At 49.9% G+C, this 19,061-nt stretch overlaps 1 protein-coding gene across 1 annotated transcript; it reads right to left on the reverse strand.

The window, feature by feature from the left end:
* Nucleotides 1-1,916: 1,916 nt before the first annotated feature.
* On the reverse strand, nt 1,917-10,489 carry PRDM14 (PR/SET domain 14; the record flags this gene model as incomplete). Its single annotated transcript, XM_081116497.1, has 7 exons — nt 1,917-2,072; nt 3,680-3,781; nt 4,123-4,325; nt 7,915-8,185; nt 9,095-9,252; nt 9,337-9,390; nt 9,631-10,489. The coding sequence occupies 7 exons, from the start codon at nt 10,487-10,489 to the stop codon at nt 1,917-1,919; spliced, it is 1,803 nt and encodes a 600-aa protein (XP_080972623.1).
* Nucleotides 10,490-19,061: the final 8,572 nt, after the last annotated feature.

Here is a 19,061-nt window from a genome sequence, read left to right on the forward strand (position 1 = left end):
AAACAGGTCAGAGTAAATGAAACGGTCTAGTTTCCAGGTACTGCGGGCATGCACGATCCATAGAAGGCATTATTTTGCATGCATGCACTTTGGAGTGATGGTTAGAAAAGAGAAAGAAAATTTGCTGCTATTCTGGTTCAAAACACTACACGGTTAACTTGGATTATCACCTAGGGGGGGAAAACTGGGGACACACCACTTCCTGATATTTTGATTTACTGTTTGATTTTAAAATAACATTCAAACCCATAAACAGGAAGAAATACATTTTGAACTAGCAGTCAAAGAAAGGCTGCCTAATTACAGAATGAGCCCCAATCTTTCCCAAGGACCATTGTTCTGCCTTAATTAACATGAACTAAAACAGCCCTAAAACAACAGGGCACGTTCCCATTAGGATCAATTACTCAGATCCAGTCACCGGAGCTAAGAATTCCCTAGAGGAAAATCTGTCACTGCTTTTCCATGGGCACTCCGTCTGTCTCAAAGGACTCAGCCACAGCTGGGAGCCTCCCTCTGGAAGGGGCATCTGTTCCATATTGAATTTGGTCCAGTTTGAGACGTGGACCGTGGATAAAGGGTGAAGAAAAATCCTAGATCAATAGAACCATGTGATATAGTAGCTTAGTAGGTAGGTTGCCTATGGAGTACTTTATTCTGCTTATTTTGGTCTTGAGTTTTCTGTGTGAATATTGAAAACTTTGCTGTTGCTTGCCTTAAGATATGGCAGCATGGAAATAGTTAATAGAAAAACGCTATTCCCAGTTCCTTAGCAGGATTCATAAATTGAGCCTCCTGGCTCAGTCAGAGGCTGGGCTGTGGAGTCAGGTGGACCTGGGCTTTGCCCCTTTGAGGAATGGGCTCCTTATGCTCAGCCTCTGCTTAATTTCTATAGTGGTGAACTCAGTGGTACCCTCACCCGGGGTTAACACTCAATAAATGTTGGCCAGTATAACCCACGAGGTGAGCCTACTGTCTCCCTGCACATAGAAGAGATTCCCCACCTACTCACATCAGCCTTGTGATAATTTATGTGGCACATTTTTTAAATGGGTCTCTCTCGCTCTTTTTTACGCTCTCTATATGTCATTAACAGCTAATTAGAAAGACTTCAGTAATTCCATTTGTCTATTCATCAGTAATGAAATCAGGTTTAAAACTAGAACAATATAAATACATTTATTATTTAGTCTATTCCAAATTTTTTAGCCTCTGTTTGGTAATAACTTTTCTTCCCTATTAAAGGTCACAGATGGTGGGTGAATAAGTAACTTCTATGGCCTCCGAGTAATTCAGTGCGGGGCCAACCCAATATTAACCGGCGCTGGTCCTGTGATGGGGGAAGGGTGAGAAGTGAGGGTTTAAAACGGATCCAAATACAGATGGGAGATTAATTCACGTCTGAGCACTTAGCTACAATACTAATGATTATCTGGCTTGAGTGAATTTTTAAAGAATTTATTCTATGAAGAAACATAACAGGTGATGGCCACAGCCATATTGCAATTGGGGCCCAACGCATAGTAGAGACAAGGCTTCCTCTTTCACCCCAGAAACTCAACGTAGCCCTTCTCTCTCAGGGTTTTTGAGTTTCAAATGCTTAAGAACTATTAATAGCCAGCTTTCACTATTTCTAGGTAAATTCACCGAAATCTCACTCTTATTGGAAATGATGAAAAACATTTCTGAGAAAGCTGTTTAAATCTGGTCATTTCAGCTAATTGGAACTGTCCAATTTTTTGTTTTCTTATCTCAATAGAACCATCATTTGTTCACACATAAACAAGGAAAATAAAGTCAGGATCCGAGTCCTTAGTTTTCCCATGGTCCCCAACCTCTCCTGAGGGCTAGCAGTTTTCATGAAACTTCATGTGGGGATACAGGGCATCTTGGTCTGTGGTTTTCCCGCAGATGCTTCAAGAACAGCCCTGGTCCTCCTTGTGAGAGCGGCGGACGTGGCTGTCGTGGGCAGCATGGGATGCGAACGACTTGCCACAGTGTTTGCATTTGAAGGGCTTCTCCCCCGAGTGCTGCCTGATGTGTGTGCGGAGTATGCTGGAGGCGGTGAACTTCTGCGAGGACAGAAAGCAGAAGAAAAAATAAACTTCCATCAGCTAGAAGACCAATTAAACAAAGGGTGGGTTTCACTTCCTTGTTACTGCTGCTTACGTCACCCCCTGGGTATTAATGACGAACCTTGGGCATTAATGCTAAGGAGCACCCCTGGTCAACCAGAGTAGCCGTAATATAAAAGGACATGATTGATGTGTGGCTCTGCTGGTTTTGAGTAGCCCTAGCTATTAGAACGGTGGCTTTTCAGTGCCTAAGATCACCTGGGGTCTAGTTAAAAATGCAGATTGACAGCCCCAGCCAGAGAATGTACCCAGTAAGTACACTCTTTGGGGTAATAAGGAACCTGCATTTAAACAAGCAATTCTGATGTGGGGCAGTCCTAGGACCACACTCCAAGATAAACTGCATTAGGAGTAGCTAATGTTGGCCAATGTCTTTGCATAAGTCAGTTCCTTATTGGATTTTTTTCTTCTTCAAGACTTTTTGAGTCTTGAAGACTTTTGAGTACTTTTTATACTACTTGTACATTCACATGTATTCATAAGAGGTAATAGAGATTCTTCACCCAGTTTCCCAAGTTACATCTTACAAACTATAGTATCACAACCGGGATACTGATGTTGACATAGTTGAGATAAAGAACATTTTCATCATAAAGACCCTTCTTGTTGCCCTTTATAGACATACCTAGTTCGTCCCATTCCCATTTTTTTCTTAAGCCGTGGCAGCTACTAATCTCTTCTCCATTTCTATACCATCTTAGAATGTTATATATAGGGAATCATAAAGTATACAACCTTTAGGTGACTGGTTTTTCTCACTCGGCATAATTCTCTGGCGATTCACCCAGGCCGCTGTGTGTACAGTTCATCCCCTTTTCATTGCTGAGTGGCATTCTGTGGTGTGGATGTACCATGGTCTGTCTCATTGCTTACCCCCTGAAGGACACCCGTACTGGGGCGGAAATAAGCTGCTACAAACATCTGTGTACAGGTTTTTGTGTGAACATATAAGTAACTGCAGGATTGTACGGTAGTTACAAGTTGTAGTTTTTAAAAAAACTGCCCAACTGTTCTGCAAAGTGGCTGTAACATCTTAAGATTCCCAAATACTTTGCTGTTTTTACATATCTTTTTTGCCCACCTTTTTCTTTCCCTATTTGTAACCTATGCCCTGGCCTTTGTCACTTTCAGGTAGTATATTAGAAATGTAATGACTCCTTTTTGGGCCCAATGACAGTGACATAAAAGACAAAGTTAAACTGGTGACCTCAGATTCAGGGGGCTGGGAGAGAAGCACTGAACAATGGGGTGTCTGGGCACATGTGGGGTTGGGTCACTGCTCAGTAAGATGCACAAGCTGTTCTTGCATAGACACCCCGACATGGCCAGTCTTTACCAGCTTAAGGTGGGGGAGTGTACTGTGTAATTTGGGGTATATCTCACCGCACATGCCCTAAATGCCAATTTGTATCTGGCCATCACAAGCACACGTGAGGAGACTTGGGGGTGGAAATGGGGATAAACCAGGCTTTATGTTTCAAGTTCCTAATCATGGACACCCCAACAGAGCTGAAGCGGACCCCTTGGAAGGAGGCTCCACGTACCTTAGTACAGTACACACACTGGTAGGGTCTGTCTCCAGAGTGGACTCTCATGTGCTTGTTTAGGCTGGAAGACTGAGAGAAGCATTTCCCGCACGTGGAACACTGAGGCAAAAGAGAACACAGTTGAAATCACATCTTCCCCTAACGAGCTCATTTCCCCATGATGTTAACTATTGTACTGACTCCGTGTGTACCTAAGATGTCTTAGCTTTGGGCCATAGCACATCGGGCGGTTTTTGTCTTGTTTTTCTCAGTGTTGTATTTACCCAGCACACACTATATTTTCCTGTGACATCTGTCTGCTTCGCTCTCAATCACTCGTCCAGAATGACAGCAGGCCCTGCACTCAGGAGGCCCTCAGTGTGTCCAGGGTTTGGGGAGGGACCTGAGAGCCGAGGCTGAGCCATGGGCAGGACCATTTGCCACCAGAACTCAGGTCTCACCTTGTGAGGCCGGTGCTTCTCGTGAACGTGGAGGATATGGATTCGGAGCCGGTCCCGTTTCTCGAAGGACCGTTTGCAGAGAGAGCAGGGGAATTTCCTGTCACCCTTGTCCACGCAGGGGGTGTACTTGAGGTGCTTATCTCTGTAATATCTGTAGGTAAACACTTTCCCACATCGGTCACATCTGTACCCTTCTGCAGACTCTGTCAAACACAGGGGACAGGAGCAGTGGCTTTGTCAGCTGCCTTACCTCATTCTTACTTCCTTCACAGCAGTTTTTAAGAACTTTCCCCTATAGGAAATTTTAAACATATTCTAAAGTCAAAATAATAAACCCTCACATGCCTAACACCAAGTGTTGACACGGATCAACTCACGGCCAATTTTGTTCTAATTAGTATCACTTCCCTTCATAACGGGAACACTAATTTATCATTTGGCTCATAAATACCTCGCACCATAATCTTACACTCCTGACTGGCACTTGTCACCAGGTTAATAACCGGGACATGCCTCCTCGGTGTCCCTTTCAGATCAGCCCGAGCCTCAGGTTTGCTTGCGTCACAGGCCTCCCGAGTGCTGCTCCTCTTGACCCCATTCACAAAGCCTTAGGCACCCTCTTAGCTCCAAGTTCACGTCTCTGAGCTTTGGGGGACGACTCCAGAGCTAGAACGTTCACGTACAAAGTAAAGATGGCAGTATCTTGGTGTATCGGATGATGCTCAAATCAACGGCCCCCTCCCGACCAGGGCCCCCAAGGGTGGCAGTATCTTGCCTTCCCTAATACATAGGGTTACCGTGGTGGTTCATTTAATTCTAACACTTAATGGGCTCTTACCACCATGAGTATACTATCACTGAGTGATAGATAAGACTGAGAAAAGTAAATTGTTTTTATCAATGGAGGAGAGAGGAGGAAAGAAGTTAGAGAGGGTGCTGTAGACTCTAGCAAGGAGGTGCCAGGTCCCGGGATGTCCACGTGTTGGGAGGAAGGGAGAGGACCGGGGCCACCTACTAAAGAATCTCTGTAGAGGATAAGTGGCTTTGCTGAGACCTCATTGTCTGGCCCCAGGGAGGGAGAAAAGAGCCAAGAGTGACTATATGCAAGAATCTGGAGATGGAAATCTTTCCCGTATCAGGACAGCAGGGAAGCTATCCATCAGGGGCTTTGTTAGTTAACAACTCCATGCCAGGCACGTTTAACAGGTGGCTAAGGAAATAAACCATTCATTAAGTAAATAACCAGGAAGGCAACCGCCACCCCCAGGACAATCCATCGCCAGGCGCGTCTGCCACTTTCATTGAGGTGCTAATATTCTCAGAATCCCCAAGAAGCACGGTTTTTTGCTCAGAGCTAGAATTTCCCTCGGTTAGAAATACCTGGCCTTCTTGCTTCCTGGGATGGGAAAAGGGGGCCTAAAAGATGGGGCCAGTGATCTTTACAAATCGAAGCACTAAAACACACTAAAATTCAAAATATGGGCACTAGAGTGAACTTGCATAAGAACCACCACTTTGGCAGAAATGACACCCACGTTTACTAATTAGGCTTGGGTCTTTGGAAACGTATCTTCACCTCATTTTATCCTGTTCTCTCCCTTCTTCCTCCCCCCAGCTCAATCAACTACTCTTTTTAGTCCAGGGGATTCTCAATCTTGCCCCACCACCTTTCAGACCGAGTTCTGTAAGGATTAAGAGCTGTCTTCACATTCCACACCTCCAGCCCCCAAAACACACACTCGGCAGGCTGCTTACTCAAATAGCCCGCCCACATAGGGTCCAGGCCCTTCCCTCCCACTCAGGACCTTAAGGGAGAGGCTCTCACCGATCCTCACCCAAAGCCTGGGAGAAGGCCTTGTGAGGACAGGCATTCTGATTTCTTTCTTTCCTTTTTACCCTAAACATTTGTAGCAGAAAACAAATGAATCCATCCATAATTCCTCCCAACAAATTCTTTTACAAGTTCCCTCTCACACATTGTCTAAAATACACATTACTTTGACAATGCTGTGAGCATCGGTAATTTTGTTCAGAACTGGAGCACAGGTATCTGATCCCCTCCCCTTAAGCCCGCATCCCTGTGGCTTACAGGCTGTAATCTCTGCTATCAGCATATTATTCCATGTGAATACATCTTCATTTACTTAATTATTCTACTATTGAGCACTTAAGATTGTTTGTGCTTTTTTCACTAATTCAGATGGCGCTGTAGCAAAAATCCTTGTGGGTTAAAAAAAAAAAAAATCCTTCTGGACTATTTCCTCACGATAAATGTCCAGAAGAGTATTACTGAGACATCAAAGGTTATGAACATTTTAAAAGCTCCTTACATCAGGTTAAAGAATTTTTCAAAAAGGATAATGGAGTTATCAAGCATGTATCTGTCTCAAATCTCTTTTTCACTTTATTTTTAAAGCAATTGGTACATTTTGGGAAGTGACCAAAAAGCCATGCTTGGCTTGTTTCTAAGTAGGTGATAACTCGAGTCCCAGGACTTCAGAGATCCCACCATCTCTACGTTAGGGTAGTAGGAAGATAGTTCGCCGAAAACAATTCCGACATTATTTGGACTCTGGAAAGATATCTCTCACTACTCACCTCCTATCCCCTGGTGAACGTGTGGCTGCCTTTGGCTTCACCATCCCCCGCCTGGCTGCCGTCTCTCTCCCTGCCTAGCACACCCCGCATTTCCTCTCATCCCTGAGCAGCCTTTCCCAGCTGAGTCAGTGTCTCCCTCCTTCATTCAATCCACACTGCGCTCCAGGAGCAGGGGATATGGAGGTGTAGAGTTGTTTCCTGCCTGGAGGACTCAGTCTAGCTGGAGCCACCCATGCAGACAATCACTGTAGTGTGTGATGAATGCAATTCCCATCTTCTTTTACCTGCTACTTATTGCATTTATTGTAACATAATAAGGTGGTCTTCTACCTGATTACACATATTACAGTAATTTTCACTTGTCCCACCAACAAGATCAGTGGTTCCCAAGCTTCTGTGTAGAGAAAAATCACCCAGAGAGCTTTTGTTAAATGCAAAATTCAGAGGCTCACCACGAGGGAGTGGGTTGGTGGTCCTCTAGCTCCTTGCTACTAAAATGTAGTCCCAGGGACCAGCAGCATCAGCATCTCCTGGAAGCTGGACAGAAATGCAAACTCTCAGGTCCCAGGGCGGAATGAGAATCTGCACCTTCCCAAGGTTGCCCAGGTACTCTCAGTCACATTAAAGTCTGAGAGCGAGAGTCTAGCTCAATGCTTGTCAAATTTGACTGAGATCCACAGTAGGCAACAACTTCACAAACAATGCTTGCTCTTACTTAAGTGCCATTCACATCAATATCGCCTATCCTACTTTATTCCTATTCTCTTTTTTTCCTTTCATGCTAATCTCTACCACTAAATTGATTTCTCACCCCATTAAGATACTGCAACCCACCCTCTGAAAACACTGCTCTGGAGCAGTGACTTCACAGGCTGTGTTAGCCTGAGCAGACAGGACTCAGAAACTGGCTCGCCTAAGGCAGAGGTCGGTCCATTTATTTCACGTTTATTGTCTTCTCTGGGTGGGGGTGAAGGGGTACAAGAAAAGGGATCCTTGTAAGTAGAAGCAGCTTCAGCAGCTTCAGAAAGATGAGGGCCTTTTCCTCCAGCTGGGTAATGCTCCCTGGTTAGGGACAACCTCCATTTAGTCTCCTGTATGAACCTTCGGGGAAGCTCCACAGGCAGCTGAGAAGCTGCAGGAAGGTGTCCTTCTGCTAGGAGCGCCTCAGTGGGTGAGGCAAAGGTGTGCACTCACCTTCAGAGGGCCCAGATGCCTGCTTCCCCTGCTCAGTCTCCTGAAGGCTCACAGGAATGTCCAAAAACTTTTCATAGCAGTCTCCATACCACACAAGGAGCTCTTGGTTCTGGTAGATCTCCTTGCAGCTCTCATAAAATATCTGCCCTTGACTCTGCACTGCAACTAGGTTCTGCTCCTTGGGGAAACGGGCACAGTTGACGTAGGACATCCAGTTCCCTGCCCCTCCTTTCCCATCTATAAAGTGGCTCAAACGACCATCTTCAAAGATCTAAAAAAATAAGATCACATTTGGAATTTATTATTATTTGGCTAACCTATAAAACAAGTTTACTTGTGAAAAACTTATAATCCAAATCTCACACTGGAGAGCCCACTGAATAGATTTGTTATTAATTTTATTATTAAGCCTAAACAATTTTATTAGCTTAAGGGCTTCTCTATAGGTTTTAAAGATTCTTACTTTATCCCTTTCTTGATTTCCAAATTTCTGTAGTGAGCATGTTTTTCATAAGCAGAGGTAAGGAAAACAAGAGGTCATGTTCAATTCTGCCACTTAAAGACAACCAGTTAGTTTCGTATTTTATCCCAACCAAGTTTTCATGCATATTAATGAAGCCATACTTTAATTCTCTGATCTTGGCAATTCCACCGTCTCTGATGTTATTATAAACGACCCTGAGATTAACATCTTCCATGTGGAATTTCAGCTTACTTCCATGAACTAGTTTAATGGAAGTAGAAATTCAGGGTCGAGGGCAGATAGCTGATCAATTCTGACAAACTGCAGCCTGGCCAGCACGCCCCATCCACAGTCAAGAGTCTCAGCTTTTAGCTAATTTCATAGGCAAGTGATATAAAAAATTTTAAATTTGTTTTTATTTCCCTTGGCATCTTCTCAGCATCACTTGAGCATTTCCGTCTATAAATACAGCACAATGTAAGAATTCTTTAAATGTACACGCCCTGGCTCATGACTTAGGGCAGGAAGAGATGCGCAGGATTTCTGCAGAGGTGCTGTTGGTCAAGGTCACAGAGTGAGAATCTCTCCTTTCCCTCCCTTTATATTGCAAAACAGGCAGCACAGCCAGCAGATTACTGCCCTCGGCCCCTCTTCCAGAGGGGGCACAGGACAAGATGTTCCTCCACCCGCCCTCCTCCCTACAAAAAACGGATTTACCTCCCACATCAGAGAATTGTCGCCGTGGGTCTTGACTTCACTGGCGTTGACCACTTTACCTTGAAAGGGCCCAAACCTGACTCCTTTGGAAATGAGGCTACAGCAGAACACACCAAAGTGTGGGACTTCACCAAGCAGCATCTGCCTGAGGCAGAGACCTAGGGGGCCACAGACACACAGCAGATGAGGGGACTGACTGCATCCCTCTGAGGAAAGGAATCCAAGCAAGGCCATCTGCCTACCTTCGGGTAGCTGGAGGGAGTCTTGGTCCAGAGTTTGAGGAAGACATTCAGACCCTAGAAAAAGGCAGGGGTAATCACTTATTTTTCATTAAAAAGCATTATGAAATCCTTTCACGAGGCGTTTCCCTCCGTACTCCCTAGAGGTAACTGTTTTCCCGAGTTTGACGTTCACATCTTTCCTGCTTCTTTTACACACACAGTTTCTCCTTTGAGACACAGGACAACCCTTGCAAGGTTATGTAATGAACCCCATTTGCAAATTTAAAGAACTTGCGAATCAGAGATGATGCTGACTTTGACCAAGGCCACGGTGAGCGCGGAGCTGGGCTGCGACCTGCAGGAGGCTCTCCCGGAGCTGCGCGCACGTCCCGGCGGCATCCGGGCCGCGGACAAGCCCCTCGCGGCCCCCGCCGCAGCCCGGGCCCGGCCTCCCCAGGCGCCTTCCTCCGATGGAGGCCCCCCACGGCCCGCCCCCCGCCGTCCAGGCCCGGGTGAGCGCGCCGCCCTTACCGGGGCGCTCGGGGGGCTCGCGGCCGGGAAGCGCCCCGTACAGGACCAGGTGCAGGTCCGCCTGCGTGAAGTGGTAGCGGGGCGTCGGCCGCCTCTCCCGGCCCGGGAGCTTGGGGTCCTCCTCGGGCCGCCTGCTGGGCAAGTACGGCAGTAACTGGGAGGCCCTCAGCCCCTCGGGCAGCTGGGGGGCGCCCCCAGGGGGCGGCGGGGGAATGAAAGCGTCAGGTCCGTAGCACTGGCCGCCGGCGGGGGCCGGGTCCTCCCGGGCGGCCCCGGCGTAGTCGCGGCTGCTGCTCGCCAAGTGTTGCAGCTCCTTGGGCAGGTGGGGGAGCGGGCACCACGGGGGCAGCTTGCCCGGCCAGGGCAGCTCGTAGAGCGGCTCCCGCGGCAGGGCCAGGCCCGGGCTCAGCAGGGGCGGCGCGGCGCGCACGGCGAAGGCGGGCACGGCCGGGGGCGCGGGCACCGCGGGCACCGCGAAGGGCTGGTAGTTCTCCTCGGCCGCGGCCAGGCTGCTCCCGTACGGTCCATAGGGCGGGAAGGCGGCGTAGTAGGCGGCCAGGTGCTGGGGGCTGCCCGGCAGCCTCTCGGGGGGGCAGCACACCTTGTCCGGGGGGCCGGCCTCCCCCAGCGGCCGCAGCGCCATCCGGGGCCACAGCGCGCGAAGGGTCTGCGAGAAGCAAGCTCTGCTGAGAGGGGACGCGGGGCCTGCCCCTGCCCTCCCTGCCCTGCCCCCGCCCCTGTCCTGCCCCTGCCCCCGCCCCTGTCCTGCCCCTGCCCCTGCCCTCCCTGCCCCTGCCCCCGCCCCTGCCCCCGCCCCGCCCCTGCCCGCCGAGCATCCACCACCCGAGCCAGCCCCGGGTCGAAAGGAATCGGATACGCTCCCAATTCGATCCCGCAAAAGCCCCATCTCCCCAACCAAACAAAAACAGCAATGAAACCACCCCCCTCCCCACCCCACCCCCAAAACGAACAGCTGCCGGGGTCCCGCCCGGCTCCCAGGTCCAGGTGAGCGCCGCCCTGGCCCCCCTCCCACAAACGCGGACCAGTGCGCCCGGCCTCCGACACGCGCTCTCCATCGCGCCCCAAGCCCGGCTCGTGCAAAACCTGTTTCAAGGGCCCCCTCCCGCCCCTCCGGCCCCGCGAGACGCCGCGCGGTCGGGGCCCCCGGGCCGGGCCGGGCCGGGCGGGAAGAGCCGAGCAGGGCCCGGGGGCGTCGCGCCGGGGACGCGCGCGGACGGGTCTGACCCCGCGGGCCCGCGCGGCGGGAGAAGGCGCCGCCCTCGGCTGCCCCCCAGCTCCGCGGCCAGCGCCGGGCTCCCACGGGCACCGAGCCCCACCGCGCGCCCCGAGTCCCTCGAGGCACCCCACCTCGGGAGCAGGGGGGACCAGCCCAGGGGGCCCTCCAGCCCGCGAGGGTGGCTTTCAATGGACACGAGTTCTCCGGCGCTCAAGCCGAGCTCCTGCGGGGCCGGCGGCCTCGGGGGCAAGGTCGATGGGCCCAGGAGGGAGACCGAGCGGGGCCGCGACCGGAAACCCAGGAACGCGGGTCAGGAGAGGTCAGCCACCGCTCCTCCGCTCCTCCGCGCCCCGGGGCCTCCCCACACCCCAAGGACCCGGAACGTGGGGTTGAGAGCCACTGGGGAGTAAAAGCCCACGAGGCTGAAACGACCTCCCCAAGCGAACCGCCGCCTGCGCCCCGCCCGCCCCGCAGACGACGCCCGCGAGCCGCCGCGCGCCCGGACCCGCACCCACCTTCCAGAGCGCAGCGTCCGGGGCCCGGGGCGCGGGACCGGGGCGGCGGGCGTCGGGCGGGCCGGGGGCGCGGCGCGGGGGTTTTAGAGGGCGGCGGGCGGGCGGGGCGCGGGGCTCGGGGAGGGCGAGGGTGGGGAAGGGACGCGGCCCACGCAGGTCCCCGGGCCAGACTCGTCCCCGCCCACCGCAGCCATTGGCGGACACTCGACTCAGCCCCCAGCCCTCAGGGGGTCGCGCCCTCAAGTCCCCAGGTCTCCGAACCGTCGCCGGTACCCGACCGAGGGCGCGGGCGGCCACTTTCTGCCGCCACCAGAGCGCCACGCTGGCAGGAGTGGGGCGCGGGAAGCCTGGGCCAGCGCCGCCCGGGGTCCCGGGACGAGCCCCTGCGCCGCAGCACCGACTCTGCGTCCGAGCCCCGGGGTCGCGCGCCGGCCTTTCGGCTTCGCGTCCAAGAGCCGCGCCTGGCCGGAGGCGGCGGCCGCTGCTCGGGCCTCGACACCCGGCGAGGAGCCCGGCGGCGCCCGCAACGCTCCCGAGGCTTCGGGTGGTTGTTCCGCCTGCCCCGGGCTTTTATTCCTTAAATACTGACTTCCCGCGCCGAGGAGCGGTGTTCGCGCTGCCGCCCCGCGCTTCCCGGGAAGGCGCCCGCCCCCCGCGCCGGGCTCCGAGGCCGCGCCTGTGCGCTCCCGGCCGGCCCGTGAGCGCTGAGGCCGGTTCTCATGCACACCTGGAGACGTCTGGGGCGCGGGGAGCCCCTGTAATGCCGGTGGCCTTGGCGGGGCTCCTCCCCGGCCGCGGCTTCCTCCGGTGAGGCTGAGAGCGCGTCTGCCGCGGGCGCAGCCCTAGGCGCCAAGGGCAGGGGCGCGACGCGCACGGCCGTCGGGCCCGGGCTCGGCTGCTACACTTGGGGAAACATCCCTCCAGGTACCGGGCGCCTCGAAAGGTCGCGAGGCTGCGGACCAGGGCGTCTGTGCGGACGACTTGGAGGGCAGCCGCGGCGGCCCCGACCTCGCCTCCTCCTCGGATCCCGCCCAGGGGGAGGAGGGAGCGAGGCGCGGGACCCCTGCGCTCCCCGCCGCCGCGCCCCGGGCCGGGTCTCCGTCCCGCGTCCAGACCAGTGTCCCGGGCTCTCGGCGCGTTATTTTCTCAGCAGGGACGGGATGACAGGAGCCCAGGGCTTTCCTCCCCGGTTCTAGACCCTCTACCCTCTAAGATCTCGGCCGAGAGGTCCAAGTGTTGAGGAATCTTGTCCCGAGGGCCAGTGTCTCTAGGAAGGATCATGTCCTTGGAAAAGCAGAGTAAGTTCTGACGCCACTTCTCCCGGGGACCTGCCTACACCCACCTCCCTTTACCTGATCTTCGTAACCCGGGGACCTCACCCCGAGGACTGAAAGACTGGACCCTCGGGTGGTCCGCGGATGTCCAGTCCTCAGGAGGTCATCTTTTCAGTGCGGTCACTCGCCGGTTGTAGCATCAGTTTAGCAGAGCAACTTGAACATTAGTCGGGTCTTGTTCTTCAAAGAATTCAGAGTTTGAAACACTTAAAAAAGATTTAATTATAGCCTGGCCAGCGTGGCTCAGCGGTTGAGCATCGAGCTGGGATCCAGGAGATGGCGGTGGGACTCCGGTCGGGCACATGCCCGGGGTGTGCGCTCATCCCCAGCGGGGGGCGCGGGGGGCGCGGGGGGCAGACAGTCAGTGACTCATCATCATTGATGTTTCTCTCCCTCTCCCTTCCTCTCTGAAATCAATAAAAAATATTTAAAAAATAAATAAAAGAGAGAACAGGCTCTGAAGAAGGCAGAATGTAGCTGCACCGCTGTAAAGCAGGTAGCCTTGGGTAGGACTGAGGGGAAGGACACTATTTGGAATTGGCACCACTGTAATGTGGGGTAGAATTACTTTGAGGATAACCCTGAGGTGGTGAATACATCTGTACACCCATTTATCGAGTTGCTTAATAGTCAGGATAGGAGTATTTTAGTATTAGTGCCTGGTGGAATGAGTCCTTTGTCTGCTAGTCCTTTCCCTATGGCCCTCAATTGTTTTCCTTGCTCCAAGGGTAATACGCAAGCCTGGGTAAAGTTGGGATGGGTCAGTCTGAACCTTGATGTGCTCAGCCCCAGTAATCCTGAAAATGATGGTAAATCTTTGGCCCATGAGGACTCTGGGACCTCACAGAGATCTTCAAATCGCGTCTGATGTGTGTATTTGTGTCCATATTAGCTACAGTCTGGTTACGGATAGGGACCTCCTCAGGAATTTCAGGGACGAGATCCTTTGTAGGAAATCTTAACCTGGCCATTCCATTTCCACAACGAATCTTGCTCTTCATTAGATTTCTGGTGTGATCGCACAGGGGCAGAGCATGTTTTCAGAAAAAGACCAAGAATAACCGCAGTTGGGACACAGGATGTGTGAGGGCTGTTGGAGACGCCCCCACCTCCTGGCTTTTCGCTGACTCCAAGGGAGAGGGGTGGACTTGGCAGCAGGTTATTTTTGAAAGTGTGGCATCTGCACCTGTAAGGAAACAGTGACTGTGGCCCAGAACTGTTCATGATCATTCTTCTTGTGAGTTCGAAGGGAAGAATCAAAAGTCAGGTGTCACCTCCCTTAGAACCTTCTTACTACCTGCTAGATTTTTCCTTGCCCAGAGTGGGACAGTTGGTGTTGCGGCATCTCTTTATTCATTGCAGCGGCGAGTACCCTCATCAATGGGCATTTTTGCGGGGAGGCATTGGAGTGTCTGGGGTCATTCAGGTTAATTTCATAAGCTATTAACTTGCTTAGGGTCCAACTCCATTTTTGTTCTTCGACCTTCTCAACATGTTTGGGCAAATGTTGTCACACTATCAGAGGAGCTACTGCTGTTCTAGTCTTGGACCACCAAAGCCCTGGTTCCTGGCTTAAGGCTGTTGGTAAAAAACGAGGCTAGTGTGGCAAAAGCGTCTGTCTATGGGTCTATCTCGGATTGTTATCTGAAGGTGATTGCTAAAATCCTCAATGACTTTTCTTTTTTTTTTTTTTAAGAATTAATATTTAGTCAATCTTAATTCAAAATAAAATGGGTATTGCTTTCAGTAAGGACTGCACCACATTTTGTGCTTTCTTTAGCCCCTGTTGTTTGGTGGACCTCAGGAATACACGGATTGTTTCCTAGGTCCTTCCAATGGACCTTTCAAGCTAGGGCTGATCACCCCAAGGACCTATTAATATGTGTGCTAGTTGATGGAGGCTGGGATCATAGCTCCCCTGCACTATCTTAAATTCTAAGGTTCTTCCTATTAGCCATAATGGCTGACCATTAAATACCAAATTAAGCAATTACATTTGCTGTCCTTCCCTTTTGCCCCTTGTTTTAAGGTGCTCACAAGATGAACAATTTTGGTCATGTTGAAAGTAAGTTCCTCAAATTGAAAATGGAAAGGTCCTCATGTTGAAAGTTCCACAGTTGGTAAATCATGTCATTTTGTAAGATACGCACCAGAATTTGAGTTATAATGAGAAAATACATAAGAAACAGGTGTTTAGCCTGCTGGAGGTCTGGGCCTGGACTGAGTTGGCCCCATAAAAACTGAAAATGTGCTGGCTGGGTAGCTCAGTCGGTTAGAGCGTCGTCCCAATATGCCAAGGTTTCGGTTTCAATACAAGAAACAACCAATGAATGCATAAATAAATGGAACAACAGATTGACGTTTCTCTCTCGCTCTAAATCAATAAGAAAGAAGAAAGAAAGAAAGAAAGAAAGAAAGAAAGAAAGAAAGAAAGAAAGAAAGAAAGAAAGAAAGAAAGAAAGAAAGAAAGAAAGGAAATTGAAGATGAGTCAGATATGTTGTTTGTGCACCTCTGACTTCAGGCCCAGCCAGAGGTAGGCTGTCTGACCACAGGCCTAAAAACTGCAGCACTGGTGATCAAAGTTTTTGAAGATCTTTTTCCCCCAGACCAGTTCTTAGGGACATAAAGATAGGTTGGAAGGATATAGATTTTGAAAGGTTTTTAGATGGTTATCCAAGGCACACTTCATCTGCCGAGGAGCACCAAGGGCAAGACCTTCAACCTGCCAATCCTCACGTCACGCATCTACTGGGATTCTGCTCACTGGCCATTCTTCACTCTTTCTCCTCCTTTAGCTGATGACACACTATAAGACAGGAAAAGCTAAAGGTAAGGTGAGATGGAAAACATAGTTTCACCAATGATTTTTAGAAATATAGGTCTAGTCAGGAAGACAGATTTCAGTGGGTGACATCTAATATTCCTGAGAAAATTAGGAATGTCAGTGAAATTGGAGCTCAAACCTAGGATGTGATTCACCTCTCTGCTTAGGGGCAGGAACTTCAACTGGAAAAATGCAGGTGGCTCATGTGGTGCCCAAATTAAGGGTCCTGGTGCATGATGGGGCTTGGGGGGGTCACAGCTGAGTCTCCTGGGACTTCCAAATTCTGGAAAGCCTCCTCCTCAAATAAAACAACTTGTGAGAATAGCCCTCACACACTTCTGAAATGGCTTCGCACTATGGAAAATGAATGTGTGGTTTTTCTTTCTCCTAGTTTGAGTTTGGAAGTTCCTAGGATGGGATATCAGAAGTATTAGTACTATTTGATTGGTTGATTTCTCAAGGCCATGCTTGAGGTAAATGAGGTGAGGTTCTGATTGAAGAAAAGATACTCAAAGCACAAACACTGCACAGTGATAATCGAGTAACTAATAGGGTTGTTGTTCTGGTTCTGTTTTACACAAGTGGTGGGGGTGATTATTCACAATGGTAGCCGCCAAAGCCAGAGGTAGGGAATAATCCTAGCCATAAATGCTTTTAATATATAAATAGGATAGAAAATAAACAAAATAAGAATTCAAGAATCTAGAAACAGAACAACTAAACATGCTTAATGAAACCAGGAGGAAAGGATTAATAAAAAAAAAACAAACTTGATGGATTGAACAGCTAAAAATAATGGAATTGATAGATAAAACCTTAGCTGCTTCTTTGGAAAGAGCGTTAGAATAGACAAACCTCTGGCAAGCATGACCCTGGGTTGGGGGAATACACAGCAATGGAAATTTGAGAAAAAACGTAACCATAGATAAGAATAAGATTAAAGTAACTTAGAGAGTCTATGTAAATCTTTATGTTCAGTAAAAACAGATAAAGATAGAGAACTTTAGGTTTGCTCTCCCTCCTGGGAGCACACTCCCGCCTTTCCCTTCCCCCATATCTTCCCCCTCAGGGGAAGTCTCCTGAACTCCAAGGGACCCCATGAGATTTGCAACTAGGGGAGCAATGGGCAGCACCAGCTCATCCTGGGCTAACCCCTGAACCTGTCACCAAGGTTCCTTTTCTCTGACTCACTAGTGAGCTGACTGCAGACCCGCTTTGGCTCATTTCTTTCCCGTAAGCTTTCTAGAAGCCAAAGCAGCCCCGCCTAGGCTCTTGCCTATCGCTTCCTCTGTCCTGGGCCCTTCCCTGTTTCACTGCCCCCAGCTTTAATAAACGTTCTTTCAAAATCATCTGGACTCATGTGAAATCTTTCCTGCATGAAGAACCCACATACTACAGGCTGGCCCGAGGCAGACATGCTCCAGGCCGGTCACTTTCTGGAATTTGTGGGGCAGGATACCAATGAGGAAGGACCTGGAAATCAGCAAAGGGTTCTCCTTGAATCTATTACTAAGTACTGGCCTGTGCATGTATGAGAGCAAACTACCGAGGCCAGGGAAAGAACCACTGGAAAGCTGTAGGCCAGACAATCCCAGGATCGTACAGAACTGAGAATACTTTACTTTTCAACCAGCCAGCATTTTTGGACCAGTTCTCCAAGTCCCAATTCCACAGGACAATGCAAAGAGGGTTACATAGGGCTGTATGACAGAAACGTAGGGTACTGGAATATATATGTATATGTTTTTAAACATGTTTTTATTGATTTTTAGAGAGAGGAAGAGAGAGGGAAAGAGAAACATCCATGAGACATTGATTGGCTGCCTCCTGCATGCCCCCTACAGGGGAACAAGCCTGCAACCCAGGCATGTGTCCTGACCGGGAATTGAACCAGTGACCTCTCAGTGCATGGGCTGACCCTCAACCAACTGAGCCACACTGGCCAGGGCTACTGGAATCTTTTGTAATGGGCAGTGATCATGCCTGTTCTTTGCTCTGTCTTCCACGACAGTAAGCAAACTTGCTTTTTACTCTGAAGGGAGAAACTCTATCTTCCAAGATTGCCATCCAAATATACTTGAAAACATAGTCCAGAGCAGAGGGTAGTCTGCTTGCTGGCAAGATGTGTAGAGAGACCAGTGGAGAATTGTCTCCCAACACCCACTTGTCAGAGGAGTCTGCTGCTTCAAAGAAGCCTGTGGGCTCTTCTGGTCTCCAGAGAGGGGATAAACTGATTGAAGGAGAGAGGAGATGGTACTTGCTCAGGTACCATCTTTCCAGAATCTACTTTACTGATTTTTTAAAATGTCAGTTTAAACTTTTGCAACCTTTTCTATAAGGTAGATAAGGAAAAGGAAATGTCTGTTTTTCACAATTTATGAATTTCATTGATTTTCTTGTCTTATTTCCTATTAGTTACCTGTTCTCTTTCCTAAGTGTTCGCATCCTTTTTTTCTTGAAAATATCCATTTTTTAAAAATGAGAAAATGTATACAATGTCTGCAGTCCTCAATATGGTTAGTTCCCATCTCCCTTCTAGTTTACCTCTAATATTGTTATTTCTAACACTTATACTACTGGACATTCTTTTTTAAAAAAAGTTTATTGTTGAAAGTATTACAGATGCCCCCCCCCCCCCATTGATCCCTCCACCCTGCATCTGACACCCTCTCCCCTCAGGCCTTCTCTTAATTTAGCCTTAGTTCATCCTTTGTTTGGAAGAATTCAAGATATGTTAATTTTTCTTAGAGAAAGTACATAAGAAAACTGGAAATTGTAAACAATTTCTCTGGTTTTCATTAGTTTTTGGAGTTTCAATAATTTGTATCTGATATACAATAGATTACTCCTATGTACAAAAATTTTACCTTCAAAGAGCAGGATTTCCTTTCATCCAGTACAGCCCCAGTAGAGCTAGATTTCTTTAAAATTCTTTATCAGTCTGGGACCAATCAGGAGAGAGAAACCATACAATGATTTCAACAGGGAAAGCTTCATATAAAGAATTATTACCTATAGCAGGGGATTGGAGCGAACTGGGATCGAATCGTAAGAAGTAGAGAGAACTGTAAAGAACACAGGAAGAATTAACATGAAACAGTACATGAGACTGTGCCCACCAGCCGCCCACTCCCCTCGGCTGAGACGCAGACCCTGCTGGAAAAGGCTCGGCCCTGACTTCGCAGCGGCAGACGGGTGCGGGGGTGCCACGCTGGGGGGACCTGCGGGAAAGCAGCCGTCTGGGTGCTGGGAAAGCCGCTCACGGGAATGACCCCCAGGAGGCGCTCGCTGCAAAGCCACCTGC

Source organism: Miniopterus schreibersii (assembly GCF_964146895.1).
Source record: "Miniopterus schreibersii genome assembly, chromosome: 17".
Taxonomy (NCBI): Eukaryota; Metazoa; Chordata; class Mammalia; order Chiroptera; family Miniopteridae; genus Miniopterus; species Miniopterus schreibersii.